Here is a 19,186-nt window from a genome sequence, read left to right on the forward strand (position 1 = left end):
TAAGTGCCCTGAGAGCAGGAAGTGCAGCTCAGTGGACTCTGCTTCCCCTATGGGTGACACAAGGTAGTTAGTTGCTCTTTAAGTAGTGGCTGCTACTAATGCTGCTTTGGTCTAAAGGGCTTTGGTGTTTTGGGGGGTTCTGTTGTTGTTGGGTTTTTTGTTTTTGAGAGAGAGCGAGCGAGCACACATGCAAGCAGGGCAGGGGCAGAGGGAGAGAGAGAATCCTAAGCATGCTCCATGCCCAACTCAGAGTCCAGAATCCGATGAGGGGCTCCATCTCACCACCCTCAGATCATGACCTGAGCCGAAATCAAGAGTCTGACGCTTAACCGAGTGAAACACCCAGGTGCCCCGAAAGGGCTGCTTAACTGATTGAGCCACCCAGGCACCCCAAAAGGGCTTTGAATGAAAGCATTAGAATGTATTTACTGAATCCAACTTTGAAATAAATTGCCATCATTCTTCTCCTGGTTATTAGGTATTGTGTACATTATTTGCGTTACTAGAGGCTAGAGCCTCAGGTCTGTGTTTTGTGGCAAAATGAAATTCTCTGGGGGTTAAAAATGCTACAGATAGGGGCGCCTGGGTGGCTCAGTCGTTAAGCGTCTGCCTCCGGCTCAGGTCATGATCCCAGGGTCCTGGGATCGAGCCCCGCATCAGGCTCCCTGCTCCGTGGGGAGCCTGCTTCTCCTTCTCCCACTCCCCCTGCTTGTGTTCTCTCTCTCGCTGTGTCTCTCTCTGTCAAATAAATAAATAAAATCTTAAAAAAAAAAATGCTACAGATAGTTCACAGCGTGAATAAGCCCTACTGCAGGTAATGGGGATAACTGAGCACAGACTAGGTTTTCCAGGAAGGTAGTGTGTTACGCTTCATCTGGGATGAGACCTTGGTCTCTGCCATTAGCTTCACAAAAGGCCAGAGCAAACAAGTTCCAGTGCAGCCAGGCTGATTTCCGCTCAACCTGTCTGAGCTTGAATGAAGGAATTAATCAGTGTTTTGGTGCCTGAGCAAAGACTCTTCCTTTGCTAACCCGTTACAGGAGCAGTTCCAACCATGACCAGGCAAGGTTGCTGGCTGGGCTTGCACACGGGAGGGAGTCCACCAGGATGCACCTGTAATCTGGGTTTGCCTTGTGAAGTCTATCTAGTTATCGTCTGGTTTAGGAGGAAGGTGGAATCTCGGCAGCATTTGAGCAGAGGCGGCTTTCAGAGCCAGAGGAGATGGGGTTTGGGGGAGCTTTTGCTCATTGTGTGTGGCTGAATGGCTATTAAAGACCACTTCGTCTCATTTAAACTTGTCATTTTATTGATGAGGAAACTGCGATATCGTAAGGATAAAATTCTAAGACTATATTTTCAGGGATCATTTCTATAGTTCGTAAGGATAAAATTCTGTGATGGGCGATTGATTCCAGAGCTTCAACTGATCCTATTTCTCATTAGACGGCTCGTTTTTTCTTGTTCCCTTCGCTTCCTCACTCTTCGTGCACACTCAGGGAACTCGAGTGCAACATTCTAATGCCTGGTCAGAAAGATTCCTAAATTTTCTAGCAGGCTTGACTCATCAAGACAGCTCCGGTTAGGCGAGTGTGCAAAGCAGTCCGATCCCCTAAACCCGGAGGAGGAGGCAGAAGAGGAACCCAAAGGCGTGAAGCGAGGAAAAGGGGCAGGGCACCCTGAGGCAGGCTCAAATTTGTTCAGGGAGGGGCAGCCCAGGAGAGCCTTTCCCGCGGAGTCCGGCCCCGCATGGCAATTACACCTCAGTGCGAGGTGGACGAGGGAAGCGAGTGCGCTTGGGGCTGGAGGTGGCGCCCCTGGGCCGCATTCGCTCCCCCTGGGCCTGGAGAGAGAGTCTTTCAGAAGTGCACGCTGCACTTGCTCAGGGCAGACCCGGTAACGCTCTGCTGACTCCTTCCAGACGCCCCGTACGGAGACTGTCTCTGCAGAGTACGGGAACCACGGCTAAGGGGAGCTGGAGAGTTGTACGTGACCCCCGTGCTGCGCAGCCGCGCCCAGTGGCGCCCGGCCCCGCGCGGGCACGCGCCTGACGCCCCACCCCGCCCCTGAGGAGCGCGCGCCGGGCCTCCGCCCCATCCCCCGCACGCGCAGTCCCTACCGCGCTGCCTCCGCCGTTCCCCGCCCCCTCGCCTTCGGGGCTGCCCTCGTCGCTGCCTGACCCGAGGTCCAGCAGCTTCTGCCTTTCCGGCCCCCACCAACGGAGAGAAGCAGCCCACCCCGGGGGCGGGGGTGCCTTCGGTCCTCGTGGCCGTTCTGGAGCAGGTTGGGGTGGGCAGCGGGCGGCGTTGCGGGGGCCGGCGCGACGGACAGCCGCGGGGGCATCGGCGGGGTCCTGGCGGGGGGAGGACAGGGTTGCGGCGGGCGGAACGGTGTCTCCTTCACTTCGCCCTCCAGCCGGGGAAGCTGCAGCCCGACCCTGAGCGAGCCCAGCGGCCTCAGCTGCGAGCGGAGCGGCGGTAGCGGCCCCTCTCAGGAGACCACCAGGTACGCTGCGCCCGCGTCACTTGGCTGCCTAGGCCCCGGCGGCCAAACAGGACACTTGAACCAGACTCGGGGTCGGCCCTGGCTCCCTAAGATGGCCGCGCTGCCCGGCGGCTCCTCGCCTGTCTCTGTTTGAGATCCCCTTCTCGCCCCTTGACCTGCCTCTGACCGCCGCTGACCGCACTTCTTGTCCCTCCCGCAGATCACCTCTTCCTGTGGCCTCGCCATGGCGACCTCCGGGCAGAGCTGCGCGCGGCGTAAGTAGAGCCGAGATCTCTGCGGGATGGGGCGGGGTTGGCTGGACAGTCGAAGCCAGAAAACCGCAACTTCTTTCTCCTAATCTCTCCGAGGACTTGGAGGTTCTCCCCTTTCGGTAGCCACTCTACCGTCTGACTCCCCTCGCTCTGCGGAGGAGGGGCTGGGCTGCGAGATTTCGTTGGAGGGTCTAGGCCAGGGGAGGTGGGTCTTTGGCCGCATTCACTTTTAGTTCTTGGACGTGCCTTTGACGAACTCAGAAGCAAAAAGTTACCAACTGTTGGGTTCGGCCTTTGGAGGATTGGGTCACTCTTTTAGAGGAAGTAGTAACCCCCCCTTTGTAAGAGCGCAAGGTCATTACATGTGCTCCTAAGGGCGTGGACGTGCTGTGCAGAATGAATGAGCTGGGTGTAACCACCTCAGATCGCTTGTCCTTAAGCCGCGTAGCACTGGCCGAGGACTTGAGTGCCATATTAATATGCTTAAAGTGCCAATTTGATATTTAGTTGATGTAGACACTAGTGAAACCCAGATGATCGTGTTTTTTTCTAAGTTCCAGCATTTAAATGTCCATAGTGTTAATTACCTTTTTCTTCGCACTCTAGAATATTGGTTTAAGAACTCATTGAGGGCACTGAGAGATCTGTTGGGGAGAGGGCTTGTCTTAGGTTTTGGTTTTATGTCATTTGCTTAAAGCAGCCCATTCCAGTGAATTTTGAATGCTATATCTGTGTGTATAGATATATTTATGTGTATGTGTTTGATTCTTTGTACTCGTTCGGTCCTAAGAGGTGAGGGGCTGTAGGTACCGTGTAAATTTAGGAATAGAACGTCTGTTTTTGGGGTTTTGGAAGGAATCTCCCAAGTTTGTATAGCCACCTACCGTGGTTATCCATTTTAGAAATAAATCTTTATTGGTGATATCTCACGGATCATTATAGTATTACTGTAGCTCCTGGTAGTATCAAAAACATCTTCAACAAGTTGGACTGCTTGAATTTAAGGATAGTAGTGGGTCATAGTCTAGTTCGTGGACAGAAAGTGGAAGAACAGAAAGGTTAACACTGGAATGTTTCTTCCCACCAGCAGTGTGTATTCCTCCATCATATGCTGACCTTGGCAAAGCTGCCAGAGATATTTTCAACAAAGGATTTGGTAAGAATTTTTTTTTCCCCCCCTTTCAGATCAGAAGTGAAAATGTGTTTGGATTGCTTGGGGAAATCACTGATTTTTTCAAATTGTAAATATCTTGCTGTATTAGTTCATTTTATTAGATACATTTTAGATAAAGTTTCTGTTAAAATAGTACTGTAATAATCCATATCTCCCTCTAGCCCGGTTTCCTCCACTTTTTTCAGACTGCACGTTAAGGATTTTATCTGTAAGAAAAAAAAAAACTGTGCTTTCATTTCCTTCAGATCTAGTTTAGGCCTTGGTTGACTAGAATTATGATGTATTACTGTTTTGCTTTTGTGGTGACTCTTAGTGGGTTATGAGTTTTTTAAAATGAATTTGGGTTTTCTTCTGGCAGGTTTTATTCCACATAAACTCCCTCTACATTATTTCCCTAGTTATTTAGATTATTTATCCCAAAGGAAGATACTTTTTTGGGATAATTGTTTTAAATGGCTGTATTATAATAAACTATTGGCTATTCTGAGATTTAAGTTGAGTTGATTTTCTGATCTGATATTTAGGTTTTAAAATGGTTTGAAAGCAAATTTTTTTTTTTGCCAAGTATACACCAGCACACTAGGCAAAGCTGCATAGAGATGTTCTGTGCTGTATATATTAGTTTATGTAGGATAATTAAAATTGTTTTCATTTAAATATGTTATATCATTCCACATTTTTATGCCCCTCTGAATGTATGAAGTCTTTCTGTTTTTTTTATGTGTTGTCAGCTATTGGTATGCATCTTTTATACAAAAGAATCATTTTGATATCTTTTGCTCTCTACTTGAAGGTTTTGGGTTGGTGAAACTGGATGTGAAAACAAAGTCATGCAGTGGTGTGGTGAGTGTTCGATAACTCATAAATTCTGATGACCCTTTATATAATTTTTCAACCCATAAAATAGTCACCACTGAAAAATGTCTACCCATTTATCTTGAAGAGGCAGAAGTTAATTTTGTTTTAAGGGATTTGAATGAAACTTGATTTACTTGGGCTTTGGATATGATTTCTGATTTTCAGGTGGTCCTTTGCCATATTACTGTGCATGCATAAGGAACTCAGAAAAGACTGGTTCTTTGGGACTGTTTACTCAGTAAGATTACAAGCTTGAAGTCAGGAAACCTGTAACACCTTTTTGTAATCCTTACTTTTTATGTCTAGTAAGCATTATGAGTTCTGGGCATAAAAATACTCAGTAACTTAATTGAAGTGTACTAATCATTTATATAAAGGGCATATTCTAGCAGCCTTCTCTGGAAGATTTCCATGTGAATTTAGAGAGTCCTGATTTGACTATTTTTAAAGATGGTAATATTTTGGTGTTTGGATATCTTGATTCTGCCTAACTCAAAGTAAAATAAAATTTAATTTTGTGGAATTTTTTTTTTTCTTCAAAAAAATTTTGAGACTGGGAATGGGTATAGTGTGTGAATATTGAATATTGCTGGTTATTTTGATAAATTCTTGCTGTAATTGTTAACTCCCTTAGTGCATATAACTGATATTTATTAAAATTATTCATGTTGTAACTTCTTAATGCCCAGACTTGGATTTCTGGGGTTTTGTATTGGGTCATATCTGTCATTTGGCTTCTTTGGTCTGGAAGGGAGCCTGAGTATATTCTCTGTGGTTGAGCGATTTACTTGCTCAAGGTACAGAGCAGTGACTTAGTGTTTGTTTTTTGTGTTCCCACTCTTAACCTCTTGAGGTCCCTTATAAACACTTGCTGTGCACTAGTGGAGACACAAAAGGCCTTCCAAAAGGAAGACTCAATCCTTGTGTTTAAAAAGCTTATCACTTGCTGGTTGGAGATACAAAATAAATTTTAAACTGGGGAGCACTGAGAGAAGCATGTCTAGTACTAGATTGGTTAATCATAATCTTTGTTGGAGAGAAAGGATTTTTGTGGACAGGGTTAAAGTTTTATGGAATTAGGTTTGAGATCTTGAAGGATATATATGATCTGGATTCCATATAGTTTTTTTGATTTCTGTTTAATGTATATCTCAATGTGGTACTGATCTTGTAGTATGTACCTGGCTGCAAGTAAGTCCTATTAACAGCTGGTTCTGTTTTCTCACGTAAACTGCAGAGGTGTCCAGTTCATTCCAGAATGTAGAAGCCAGAGTATTTGGTGATGGAGTGAAGGGTGTAAGCTTGGCCATGGTATCTTCTGGCCCAATTCGGGTCCCAGTGTATGATCTTGATTTTGTGTCTTGAGGATTCCTTGGGTTTATATAGGCTGGCTCATAATCTATAGGCTGTCCGGAGGCAGAGGGTGGGGCCTCAAGAGTCATTAATCATTGTCATTCAGGATTAAAAATATCTACTTCTACACATTCTCCATTCCTAGTATCTGCTAGAAGAATATGCTCCATATGTATTGTTTTAATAATGCTTTTCTTTTGTATAGAGCACAGGAAAATGTGCAAAGCTTTCATAGTGCCAGTCCAACTTAATCCTCCAGCGGTGGATTTGTTTTTACACTTGAGGAAACTGAGACCCAGAAAAGTTTAAGCGTCTTCCTCAGTGTTATTCATTTAGCAAATGACAGCCAGAACTAGATGCCAGGACTCCTCTAATTTTATATCCAGTGTTTTTTCCTAACATAATCCGGTGCTTTTTAATATGGGCGTTGAATGCCAAGCTTTGACTTGAAATTCCTGTTAAAGTGTCTTATTTCAGGAGATTGAGTCTGTCTTACTGCAGAGCAGTAGTTATACAAATGTTTTCTAAGTGAAGGATGATTGGCTTTTTCTCCTGTTGATACAGTTTTTGGTATTTTCTCACTCTTGCAGGCATCACAATTTCAGGTCCAGTTTTCTTTACTAGTTTGGATCAGCTGTTTTCTTTAGATTTGGCTTGTCATTGGCCAAAGTATGTAGCCATCATTAGCAGACAAATTGTGAATCAGAATGCTCAGATGGTATTTTACTCTTTTGTCTTGGAAGTTTGCCTATCTACCGAGCTAGATGTTCTGTAGCAGATTTTAAATTTCAGTAAGCCCTCCATATTATGCCTTCCTTTTCACTTGGTGTGCACTTAGTTATTTGTATTTGCTATAAACATAAGATTATATAATGCACTTCAAATTGATACCTGTATTAAGTGGATTAGTTTTTAACTGATATTATCTATTGTACTTAATATAGTTTACATTATGCATGATATAAACCAGTTGTAGTATAAATCTCTTATAATTCCCTTTCCCTACTTTTTTTCTTTTTAAATGAGAATGTTCAAGATTGTTGGGAAGGTGTGAAATCTGGTGAAGACTTTATCTCAGAAAAACAGAATATTGGGGTTACCGAAGATTTTAAATCTTTTCTCATGGGATGACCTCCTACAATGGGGTGCTTTCCTTTTAAGAATTTTCAGGAAACAGATTCGCCTGGGTGGCTCAGTCAGTTGAGCGTCTGCATTTGGCTCAGGTCATGATCCTCTCAAGTTGAGCGCCTCGGGTTCCCTGCTCAGCAGGGATCCTGCTTCTCCCTCTTCCCGCTCTCCACTAGGGCCCTCTCTGTCTATCTCTTGCTCTCAAATAAATAAAATCTTAAAAAAAAGAATTTTCAGGAAACATTTCCTAATAGTGCGTCAGTTATTATGAATGCTCATTTTAGTGATGGGGGTCTGTGATTAACCATACTTTCCTTTATAGTGTTTTATTTAATATCAGGCAGATTGGATACAGTACTAAAATGTTCGTTCCTCCCCTCTCCCATCCTGATTCTTGAATTCCAAATAAAATCACCTTAGCGGAAGTTTCCTTAAAAGGTGTTCAGTTTGTTGAGAATTAGATACAGGTTCACTTGTCGTTGATTGGTTGAAAATGTAAGTGTAAGTAAGGTGGCAGTTAGTAACTGACAGGCTAATTTGTTGTTCTTGTACATACAGTAGCAGAGTATAGAAGTATTTGGGAAAGTAGAAGAAAGGATTAGTGAAATTACTGTGTTTCAGTGGGCTTTTGTGTAAGTTAGGCAGTGATTCTTCCAGGCTTACAAGAAAGTTCACCAAGTCATTTATTGTCTTACTAGGAATTCTCAACGTCTGGTTCATCTAATACAGACACTGGTAAAGTTACTGGAACCTTGGAGACCAAATACAAATGGTGTGAGTATGGTCTGACTTTCACAGAAAAATGGAACACTGATAACACTCTGGGAACAGAAATCGCAATTGAAGACCAGGTAACATTTTGAACATGTGTTTTAATATTAGTTTATTTTTGTATTCCAGAAAGGAAATATAGCTGAAAACAAATTCTTTTTCTTTCAAAATAGATTTGTCAAGGTTTGAAGCTGACATTTGATACCACCTTTTCACCAAACACGGGGTAAGCATGGACAGACATTTTTGTTTGCTTTAAATTTCATTTTTATCTTTAAGTAGTCTCTACAACCAATATGGGGCTCGCACTCACAACCCTGAGATCAAGAGTCGCATGCTCTACCAACTTGAGCCAGCCAGGTGCCCCTTTATCTGCTTTAAATTTAAAAGCATTTCTCTCCTGTTTCTTTAGGAAAGATGCACATTTAGTGTTTGATAGCTTACTTAACTGCCTTGTGGTGGTGAATTTCTGTTTCTGCCTTTGGAGCATGATGAGTACTATGGTTGCTATTGTTGGCTTCCCTTCAGATATTTGCCTCTTTCCATTGTGGACTAACTTGGGTAATTAACATGTTTCTAATAGGCTTTGTGACTGCTTATTAGTCCTGCAAAAGCAGTCTTCTCATGGTGGTGGAAGTAATCCCATGTACCCTTGTTTTTAAGCTCATTGAGCTATATTTTCTTTACCTCTTAGGATTATGCTACTACTTTTACTCCCCAGTTACACTGCAGTTCATAAATTTGTCTTGTGCCCTTTGTGCAGAAGTTATGTATGTGAATCTTTCCCACTGGCATCAGTTTTAAGTCAGTTTGTTCTTTTTTCAGAAAGAAAAGTGGTAAAATCAAGTCTTCTTACAAGAGAGAGTGTATAAACCTTGGTTGTGATGTTGACTTTGATTTTGCTGGCCCTGCAATCCATGGTTCAGCTGTCTTTGGTTACGAGGGCTGGCTTGCTGGGTACCAGATGACTTTTGACAGTGCCAAATCAAAGCTGACAAGAAATAACTTTGCAGTGGGCTACCGGACTGGGGACTTCCAACTACACACTAACGTGTGAGTATCTCTTTTTCTGGGATTGTTGTGATGTAGGACCTGGGGATGACGTTGATGTCACCTGTCGGCTCTTATGAATCTAGGTACAATCTAAAGGATTTCTCTTAACACAGAAAGATCATCATCCTTGGGCATTTCTGGGCATCTCTCAAAGTATATAGTAAAAAATGTCAGTCTGACTTTTCAGTGCTGAGAGAGTAATTGTTTATTTTATATGAGGCTTGATGTGCTTTGGCTTTTTAGAAAAGGCTAAGATGTTACCAAATGACCAGTGTGTTCATTTGACTTAATTGTGGTATGTGAGGTACTGAGTTGGTGGGATTGCCTAAAATGTACGGTTTTTTTTACCTAATCCATATTAGATGTATATGTGAAAAGGACTTAATTTTTTCCCTTATAAAATAAAGGATTGGTAAATAACAGAAGTACAAAGAAGAAACCCAAAACTTCTCATGGCCCCACCACCTAGCTATATAATCTTTGTTAGTTGTTAATGTTTGAGAGTTTCATCTTTTTTTTTTTTAAAGATTTTTTATTTATTTATCTGAGAGAGAGAATGGGAGACAGAGAGCATGAGAGGGGGAGGATCAGAGGGAGAAGCAGACTCCCTGCCAAGCAGGGAGCCCAATGCGGGACTCGATCCCGGGACTCCAGGATCATGACCTGAGCCGAAGGCAGTCGCTTAACCAACTGAGCCACCCAGGCGCCCTGAGAGTTTCATCTTTTTTATGTGTGTGTGTGTGTGTGTGTACACACACATACAAAATACATACCAGGCTGGTTTATAATTCCTTCCTACCTTAATACATTTTAATAATTTTACTGTAGCATTATGTATTCTACAACATGATTGTTAGTGGCTGTGTGGTAATTCTGCTGGATGGATGTATCATGATTCATATGACCTCTTATTTGGGGGATAGGTTGAGATAAAGACCTTTTAAAACTTTCACGTTTTCAGTGGAATACTACAGACCCGTGTGAGCAATGCCTTTTATTTAATTATAATGCTACAATATCAGCTTAGTGCCATAGACATTACATTGTCTATTCTAGATTGACAAATTTAAAATATCTTACAGCAATGATGGGACAGAATTTGGAGGATCAATTTATCAAAAAGTATGTGAAGATCTTGACACTTCAGTAAACCTTGCTTGGACATCAGGTACCAACAGCACTCGCTTTGGCATTGCAGCCAAATATCAGTTGGATCCCACTGCTTCCATTTCTGTGAGTACTACTGTGGGCTTAGAATGGGGTCTTCGGTTGTGGGAATTCCATCTTTGGGTATATTGTGCTGAAAATTTGAACTGTGGTTCACACAATCCCTAGTTGACTCACAGATTGGGATTAGAATTTGTAATGCTGCATGCATTTTTTGTGGAGGCAGTGTTAGAAGTTTGATATCCAGGTCACAGGAGTTTAACTCAAAAGCTGCTCAGGTTAGTGTAGATGATAACCCTGAGCTCCAAGCTGGTCTAAGCCCAGGGAAGCCACTGTTTTGGGCCCCAGGCCAGGAGTAATAGTATTTTAATTGTTACTTTGTCTTTCTGTGTGGAAAGTACTTTGTTACTTTGACTTTGTCTTTAGGGTTTACAAAACATTTTTTAGATTTGATCTTAGGGGTCAGTGGTGCAAATGCCATTTTGCAGGTGGAGATACCAAAGCTTCGAAGGAAAAGGACTTAGATCACTGCTAGGGAAGGAGAGCGGGAAGAAGGGCTTGCATGTCTTTTGATTTCCCTCCTGTCTAGGGTGACCAGCTAGCTCATCCTGCTTTGCCTGGGACTATTCCAGCCTTAGCATTAAAAGTCGTGCACCCCAAGGACTCCCTCCTGCCTACCCTGGGTTCGTTGTGGTGGATGACCGCCCTGCTCCTGTCCTTGGGCTTTTTTGCTGCTTCCTCCTCCAGTCGCAGTGGGTTTGGGGCAGGAGGAAGTGCAGTGTCTTGACTGTAGAGGCGCTGGCTGTGCTTTCAGCAGCTGTTCTGCGTGTCAGGTCAGGCACTGCCTGGTACTGTACGTACTGGGAATGAAAGAAAGTTAAACCTTTCTGTTACATAAAGTGATAATTCGTTTCTGAGAGCAATGTTTTTTGAAAATTTGGGCAGTTAAGCTTTAGCCCCGTTCTTATTTTATGTTAGCAGCTGTCATCAGAGAGCATGGGAAGCATCCAGAATGCTTGTCCCATTGGCAAGGCAGTGATTCATTTATTTTTCCCTACTGTGCTTCTCACTGCACTGTAGCAGTGAAAACCTTCGGATTCACACAGTACGCTACTCCCTGGCAGCTATGTTGCTCTTCTCTTCAAATGTATGTCTGTGGCACAACACGGATTTAATGCGAGCCAGTGTAGTGCTCTCATAGTCTAAAATGGGAAGGCAGCTTTGGATCTGTGTGCCATTGAGTGACTTCTGGGGACTCATTTGGAAATGCATCTAGTATTTCCCACCCAAGTATGCCGCTGTGCCCCCAATTAAGCATCACCCCGAAGTATTGCTTAATGTCCCATCACAGTTTGGTAGTTTACTTCTATTCTAACAGGAGAAACTTGTATCCAGTTGTCTGAGGCTCTTAATTTGTTGGGCACAAGGTGGTCACTAGTGGGGCATTTCTTCCTTAGACTAATAGCTCACTTGGTTATTGGTGGCTTCTGAAGACTTGGCTATCCTGCCATGTGAACACTGGTGCTGTTTATGTGACTTCTGCCTGTAGTTACATATTTCTCTCTGGACTGTTTCGATGTTACACATTATAAAAGAGTGAAGACATCAAATAATTTCCAATCTGTTTTGATCCCAGAGGCTGTCACCTTTTTACTACCAAGAATATTGTGTCCTACCGACAGTTTGACTTGGAGTTTAATGGATAAGAATTAAGTAGCACCTAGCTTCTGTTTGGCTTAGTAACAGTGTTAAATTTATTTATTTTACTTCTCAAATGTTATGAAATCTTTATTTTATACAAGTCTTTTTCTAATTTAAATTCAATTAGCCAATGTATAATACATCAGTAGTTTTTGATGTAGTGTTCATTGATTTATTAGTTATGTATAACACCCAGTACTAATCACAGCACGTACCCTCCTTAATGCCCATCACCCAGTTACCCCATCCCTCCACCCACCTCCCCTTCTGCAACCCTCAGTTTGTTTCCCAGAGTCAAGAGTCTCTCATGGTTTGTCTAAATTTTGTTATTTCACATGTGAATAAAAAAGCGGAACACTTCATAATTGTATAGTAGGGAGACGTGCAGGGGCTTTGTTTCTCAATTCAAAAAAAATTTTTTACAGCTGTTTTTGCATTTTATTTCAGGCAAAAGTCAACAACTCTAGTTTAATTGGAGTGGGCTATACTCAGACTCTGAGGCCTGGTAAGTATTCTTGATAGGTAGGATTGGTGTTTTGTTTTTTTTTTTAAGTAGGATTGGTGTTTTAAAAATTATTTTTCATTTCTCAGGTTCTTTATAAACCTTTCAGAGAGTACAATGAACACGTTTACCTTTTGCCACAGTTTTACTTATTTATTTTCTTTTGCTGGGCTGTTTGGAAGTTGCAGCTATCCTGACACTTCCCTAAATGCTTAAGCATGTGTCTATTCAGAAATGAGAACGTTCTGGTCTCCTGCATAATAACCATAATACCATGATCACACCTAAGAAATTTAATAGTTAGTCCGTATTATTATTTACTCTCCATTCTGTAGTCACTTTCCTCATTTGTACCTGAAATGCCTTCTAGTATTGTTTATTTCTCTAATCAAGGTTCACTCATTGCTTTCATTGTTTGGTCTCTGTAGTTTCATTTATTTATTTGAGACAGAATGAGAGAGAGAGAGAGAGCACATGAGGGGGGGAGGGTCGAGGGAGAAGCAGGCTCCCTGCCGAGCAGGGAGCCCGATGCGGGACTCGATCCCGGGACTCCAGGATCATGACCTGAGCCGAAGGCAGTCGCTTAACCAACTGAGCCACCCAGGCGCCCAGTCTCATTTACTTTATGTAGTATTTTGAGCCTTGTATTTTCTAGAGCAGTACTTATCAGACTTCAGTGTGCGTGAGTCACCTGGGGACTCTTGCTAAAATGTACATTCTGATCTGGAGTGAAGGGTCCTGTTTTTCTAACAAGCTCTTAGGTGATGCCCGCATCACTGGTTCTTGCCACCATTTGAATAGCAAGTTCTAAAGCACTTGGAACTTTCACCCCGTTCAGATAGGGATATTCCCCCAGGCTTTGTATTTTGGCCTTTTTGAAACCTAAAAGACAAGTACGAAGAACACCTGTATACCCTTCCCACATTCACTAATTAACATCTACCACATTTGTTTTCTCTCCATGTCTGCATACATAATCCCTTTTTTCCACAGTCTCTTTTCAGTTATTTAAATGTATGTTTTGCGGACATGCAGACAAATCTACCCAGCACGCAAATCCCAAGAGTGGCATTTTTCTTCATAACTACAATACCACTGTCACAGCTAAGGAAATTACCATTAGTTGAGCAACACAAATACGTAGTCTATATTCAGTTTCCCCCACTTGTCTCTTTATTGTAGTTGTCCTGGTCCAATTATGATTGTCTTTTAGTGTCTTAATAGTCTGGATAGTGTTTTGAATGTTACTGTATTTTCTAGAGCACTTTGAACTTATTTTTAATGTTCTGTGACTTCACAGATCCCTTAACCTAGGATGGGACCACCTGAATTCTGTCTGGTATCTCTGGGACTCCCAAGTACCCTCTGGTGGTTGGCACTAATAGGTCATTTAGCAGGCTGAGGGAGGGACAGGCAGGCTCTGGGGTGATTATTAAAGACTGCAGACTCTTGAGGTGTTTCAGGCAAATCATGGTTGCCTGCCTTTTTTTTACAGGTGTCAAGCTTACACTGTCTGCTCTGGTAGACGGGAAGAGCATCAATGCTGGAGGCCACAAACTTGGGCTTGCCCTTGAGTTGGAGGCTTAATCCAGCTGAAAGAAACCTCTGGGAATGGATATCAGAAGATTTGGCCTTAATATATTTCCAGTGTGACCAGCAGGCTCCCCCCTCCCCAAGAAGGTGATCAGATCAAAGGATGATCTAAACAAGAGCTGTATTTTAAATATTTAGACAGTTACTTGTTAGCTGGTTTCTAGTTGAATTGGTTATCTATCTAGTTACCAATGCTGCAGTCGTGCAGTCACCTATACATTATTTAAATGTATTTAACTGTTAAATGCGCTACCCACCAATAATGAAATAGACCTTTATGAAAACTGTGCAATTGTGTGCATGTTTGTTTTTATGTTCCTATTAACATTGAAAATTGCCATTGAACGAGATGGATCAGTGGAAGTTTTTAAGATGAGGTTAAAAAATTTTTGTTAAATTCAGCCCATCATTAGAATTACTTTTGGTATCCCCAGACATTACAGATTATGAATAAAAACAAGTATACATAAATAATGACTCCAAGTATTTGCAGAGTTTAAACATTTGCCAGGGTCAGCTCTCCCTTGTTTCTCACTAGTACCTTATTTTTTTGGTGAGCGTTTTGCTTTTTATCTAAATCTGTGCCATAAAGTCCTCTGTGTCCCTGAAGTAACTCCACAAACTTTTTGGACTACAATAAAATAAGAGGATATATGCCTTTATATTTCAGTTTGTAAATTTGTCCAGAATTCCATTGGATCATTGAAGAGATGGTGCTGAAGGCTGCATACACACACCATACCCCTGTGAGCTCTTGCTGTGGGAGGTGAACTAGGTCCTGGGTGGGGTGGGGCGAGGTGTAGGCAAATGGAGTGAGGGGTCAGTAACCAGAGGGACTTGAGAAGGGAGTATATGGGCCTCTGTGAGAGGTCATGAATCATTTCTTTCTAGGCAGACACTGAAACGGTTGGGCCTAAGTGTGAGACCAGAATCAGTGCCTTCAGGCTTTGTGGCCACTGGCCTTCATCTGCACTGGGGCTGAATGACAGAAAGTAACAGATGATTCTGGTTGGAAAAGTAGGAGACAACAAGTGTTTTTGATGGGAGAAGATAGTTTGAAGGGTGTGATCAGAGGTTAGAGAAGGGAGAGCTTTATTCAACACATTTATATTGTTGGACCTGAGGTACCATTTGAAGCCTAAGAGGGAACAGGTAAGAAAATGTACTCTGAGACTCATTACCCAAAAAAGTGATATATGCTGAAAATTTCCAGGTCAGAAAGAATCTGATGAGAGATTAGAAGCTCAAGCAAGCTTTCCACTTTGGGCGATAAATGTTTGTGCTAAGGGACTGGCAAGAATGGCCCGTGTGAATAAGACACATGTGATTTAATGGCAGACAATTGGAATTTGAGCCAATCTGCTTGAGTCAGGATCTTTTGCTAGGTCAAACAAACAGGAAGAGATGCCTGCAAGTTAGGTGTGAAAGCACATCTGCTTTTGGGATTCTCAAGAGAGGTGTGAAGTAGATCAGCAGACTATCTCTGAAAGTCCACCTGGTGGGGAGGAACTGGTCATAGGCCTGTGACTTCTGAAGCCCCCTGGATGACCTGCCCCAGAGCTAACAGGTGGCCTTCCCTCAGCTGTGGCTGGATTTTACCTGGTCCAGTACTCAGGATTGGGGTGTGGCACAAATGAGCAGTTGGTCAGAGATATGTTTAAGAGTAAAGTGGATGTATTTACCCAGGTGCATCCTGTAATGTTTTTAGCATGGGGGAGAGAGAAGGTTCCTGGGCCCTGTGGGTTGCATAAAATGCCAGGTATGTCCCAGGAGGTGTAGGATTATGGAATTTGCCAGCTATGGGCCCCTGTGGCCTTATTTCTAATAGTCTCCAGCTTTATAGCACCCAGGCCTAACCCAGGGGTGGCAAAACCTAATTGTATTCTAGGCTGATGCAGTTAGTCGAAGAACACTTCATATTTGCACCTTATACTCATCTGTGTTGGTGTGGAGATAGGATCTTCCTGTGGGATTGGGATTAGGGCTGTCTAAATGGAGAGAAGTGAAGAACCTGGCTCCCTGTCCACCTCCTCTCATAGATGTTGGGTGTGGGAAAGCCTAACTATATTCATCTTCCTGTGGGGAACTTTTTAAAAAACTGCCATACTGATGGTCTCCTACCTCTAGGCCTGTCTACTTCACACCTTTCTGGCCAGTGATCCCACCCAGTCCCTCACCTTCCTCCAGGACTTCAGGGGGAGGACAGGATATATACTCCAACCTTGAGGTCCTCAGGTTTAAGTCAAGTGGCCTGGTTCTCAGAGGTGATGTCCACTGAGCAGAGCCTCCACTGCAGAGGTGAGGTCAAGCTGACAGTTCTGTGAAAACATGGGCAAATAGAACTGGCGTAACCTATGAAAGCGCCCAGTGGCAAACCTGGTCTGCTCTAAGGTTGTTTCCTGTTGTCAGACCCCAGATAGGGTTTCCCAGCCAGTCCCAGCTGCACCAAACAAGACCTTCATTCACTTGCCCCTCCTAGGAAGTGAAGTGGGAGGGAGACCTAGGGGTTGGGGTTCTACCCAGCTGCCAGCCCTCAGATCCTGTGGAGTGTGGGCAAACCTGAGGAGCTGGGGTCCTGTATGTGGCCAGGTCAATCAAAACTTTATTTCCTGCTACCAGTCAGCTGGAAGCTCCTATTGAGGCTATGGACATGTGCCAGGTGGCCCTCAGGACTGTGCCAGGGAGGGGATGACGTCTATGACCTCAAGGCCCCCATTTGCTTCAGGACCTGCCAGTGCTGGGCCTTCCCTCCCTACCCCACTTTTGCGCCACATACGGAGGCTCAAAAGATTGTGTCCCAGGCCCCACTTTATTGTCGAATTTAAAACTCAGGGTTGATGTCTGGGGTTCCCAGGTCCCCTCCCTTGAGGCCACCCGCTGGGGGCCGGCCCTAGATCTTGAAGGCTAAGGTGAGGCCGTCGCCCAGAGGCAGGAGGCTGATGTGGACCCTGGCGTCCCGCAGGATGCGCTCGTTCAGGTTTCGCACGCACTGGGCCTCCGTGTTCCCTGGTTGAGGCTCTAACACCTCTCCGCGCCACAGGACCTGCGGGGGGGGCGGGGCATCACGGGGAGGGGGTCAGGGCCGAGGGGGGAGGTGCCTAAGGGAGAGGCGGGGCGAGGGAGGGGCTTACATGCGTGCACTGGGCGGGACTTTGTGGCATGGGGGCGGGGCACGGGGAGGAGCCAGGTGAAAAGACAGGAAACCCTGCCCCGGGAGGGTTCGTTCTTCCCCTTACACTGAGGACCGCCAGGATGCCTCCGGGGCGCAGCAGCTGCAGGCACCGCTCATAGTAGGCGGTGCAGTTCTCCTTGTCCGCGTCCACCACGGCCATGTCGAAGGTGCCGGCCTCGCCCGCGGCCAGGAGCTCATCTTGCGGGGGAGGGGGGGGGCAGATGCGGCTGAGTCCGCAGCCCCAGCGGTCAGAAGCCCCTGCCCAGGCCTGCCCAGGCGCTGTGACTATTCAGGGACTTTGGCCTGGAGGGGCGCCCTGCCACCCAGCATGTGGCCGCATGGCAGCGGCGAGGCCAGGAGGCAGGGGTCTGTCACTGCCCCAAGCCCGCCCAGCGGACCTGGTCACTAGCTCACGCCCAGTGGCCCCACTTGGAAAATGGTGCCAAGGCCCCTTCCACTCCGTTGCTCACCCAGGGTCTCCAGGGCGGGCTTCAACCGAAGGTCGATCTTGTGCTCCTCCTCAGCCTGCGGAAGGAGTGGGGTCAGAGCCAGCAAGTCCCTTCTCCTGGAGCTGGGAGTGGCCAGGCTCCAAGGGCCTGATGAGGGCCTCAAATGGGTGGGACACTCACCTGCCTCCACAGGGGCCGCCCCAACTCCGGGGGCCCCGGGTTCACCTCACAGGTCACCACGCGCCCGGCCGGGGGCAGCGCCAAGGCCAACGCTAGGGCTGAGTAGCCTGTGAAAGTACCTGGGGGCAAGGGATACGGACAGGCTCAGGCCAGAGCAGGGGGACATCCCGGTGACTTCGGCCCCCGGTGATCCCGGCCGTGCGCCCTACCCAGGTCCAGAGCCTTCTTGGCCTTGATGAGCCGCGCCAGGTTGGCCAGAAGCTGGGCCTGCTCACAGGTCATCATGGAATCTCCCCGCGGCTGCTCCAGGGTCAGCTGTGTCGCGGTGGTGGAGGGGAGAGGGTCGCGCCAGCACTGCCAGGCACCCAGCTCCTCCCCGGGTCCACAACCCCCTCCAGGTGCGCGGTCGTGGGGCGTGGTCCCGGGACGGGCCCTCAGGGAACGCCCACCGCGCCCAGCCGGCGGTGTCCCGGAAGGCCCGAGAGCGCCAGGGCCCAGCCCAAGGTCACACAACCACGTGGGACCCGCTGGGTCCGAGGTGGGCGCCTGTTCCCGCCCCTGGCCCTGCTGACCAGCCGCAGGCTCCGCAGCGCCGGGTGCTCCCGCATGGAGCGGCTCAGCAGATACTGCCACAGGGGACTGTCTTCAGGGGGCAGCAGGCGCTTCTCTCGCCGGGATCGCCAGGGACGGCACCGGCTCCCTGCCAGGGAGGGGTCCTGGGTCAGGGCCTGGGGCTCCGGGGCGCCAGGGCTGAGCTTCAGCCGCAGCCAGCCTCGAGGAGTCACGGGCTCGGCTCCCGCACCTGCCCTGCCTGCGGGGGCTCTGCCGGGGTGGGGGGGGGAGGTCCGCGGGCCCCGCCCTACTCACCCAGGAAGAGGCCGGTGGCGAAGGCGGCGCCCAGCGCGGCCGAGCCCAGGGCCAGCGCGGCGGGCACAGAGAGCCGGGGTGCGGGTTGGATCATGGTGCGACCTGGAGGCAGCCACGTACGGGTCACTTGGCTGGGGCTCCTGGGCCCGCACTGGGACCCGCCTGCCCTCCAGGCTCCGCCCTGTCCCGACACTGTCCGCCGAGCTGCGGTCTCCAACGCCATCTGGCGACCGCACAGCTTTACTGCAAGTCCCGCTAGAGCGAGCCGGGCGCCATCTGGTGGCTCCACTGGGAACTGCGCCCAGACAGGGGCGCAAGCCCAGCGTGCGGTTGTCTGGGTTTTTCTTACCCGCCCCTGAGGTCTACCGTCCTGGGTCAGGGAGGAAGAATGTGATGCCCTTCCTGGGTATATGCTTCTTATTGCTCCTGTTTTTGCTGGGACCCTGGGGCATATGTGGGTGGGTG

The 19,186-nt window shown here is 46.5% G+C and overlaps 2 protein-coding genes across 2 annotated transcripts; one reads left to right on the top strand and one right to left on the bottom strand.

Moving 5' to 3' along the window:
* Window positions 1-2,343: 2,343 nt before the first annotated feature.
* VDAC2 (voltage dependent anion channel 2) lies at window positions 2,344-14,715 on the top strand. The gene is made up of 10 exons (XM_045878164.3): window positions 2,344-2,502; window positions 2,702-2,756; window positions 3,841-3,909; window positions 4,721-4,770; window positions 7,965-8,117; window positions 8,211-8,263; window positions 8,863-9,090; window positions 10,173-10,323; window positions 12,406-12,463; window positions 13,956-14,715. Exons 2-10 carry the CDS (start codon window positions 2,726-2,728, stop codon window positions 14,045-14,047), a joined length of 885 nt encoding a protein of 294 aa, XP_045734120.1. The 5' UTR covers window positions 2,344-2,502; window positions 2,702-2,725; the 3' UTR covers window positions 14,048-14,715.
* Window positions 14,716-16,843: 2,128 nt separating this feature from the next.
* COMTD1 (catechol-O-methyltransferase domain containing 1) lies at window positions 16,844-18,910 on the bottom strand. The gene is made up of 7 exons (XM_045878165.3): window positions 18,722-18,910; window positions 18,427-18,554; window positions 18,064-18,169; window positions 17,855-17,973; window positions 17,696-17,750; window positions 17,290-17,423; window positions 16,844-17,096 (listed from the first exon to the last, which is right to left on the bottom strand). Exons 1-7 carry the CDS (start codon window positions 18,813-18,815, stop codon window positions 16,944-16,946), a joined length of 789 nt encoding a protein of 262 aa, XP_045734121.1. The 5' UTR covers window positions 18,816-18,910; the 3' UTR covers window positions 16,844-16,943.
* Between the last annotated feature and the right edge of the window lie 276 nt (window positions 18,911-19,186).

This window comes from Mirounga angustirostris, unplaced genomic scaffold (assembly GCF_029215605.1).
Source record: "Mirounga angustirostris isolate CCGP_5_RB_7025 unplaced genomic scaffold, mMirAng1.0.hap1 SCAF_6, whole genome shotgun sequence".
In the NCBI taxonomy this organism is placed as follows: domain Eukaryota; kingdom Metazoa; phylum Chordata; class Mammalia; order Carnivora; family Phocidae; genus Mirounga; species Mirounga angustirostris.

What these genes read in the sequence shown, in the direction of transcription:
- COMTD1 (XM_045878165.3), bottom strand. Translation starts at nt 18,815, where the DNA reads ATGATCCAACCCGCACCCCGGCTCTCTGTGCCCGCCGCGCTGGCCCTG. An exon ending in GGCGGCCCCTGTGGAGGCAG is followed by an intron (nt 17,751 to 17,854) that starts GTGAGTGTCCCA and finishes CTCCTTCCGCAG; the next exon opens with GCTGAGGAGGAGCACAAGAT. An exon ending in GCATCCTGGCGGTCCTCAGT is followed by an intron (nt 17,097 to 17,289) that starts GTAAGGGGAAGA and finishes CCCCCCCCGCAG; the next exon opens with GTCCTGTGGCGCGGAGAGGT.
- VDAC2 (XM_045878164.3), top strand. Translation starts at nt 2,726, where the DNA reads ATGGCGACCTCCGGGCAGAGCTGCGCGCGGC. An exon ending in TATTTTCAACAAAGGATTTG is followed by an intron (nt 3,910 to 4,720) that starts GTAAGAATTTTT and finishes CTCTACTTGAAG; the next exon opens with GTTTTGGGTTGGTGAAACTG. An exon ending in TTCCAACTACACACTAACGT is followed by an intron (nt 9,091 to 10,172) that starts GTGAGTATCTCT and finishes AATATCTTACAG; the next exon opens with CAATGATGGGACAGAATTTG.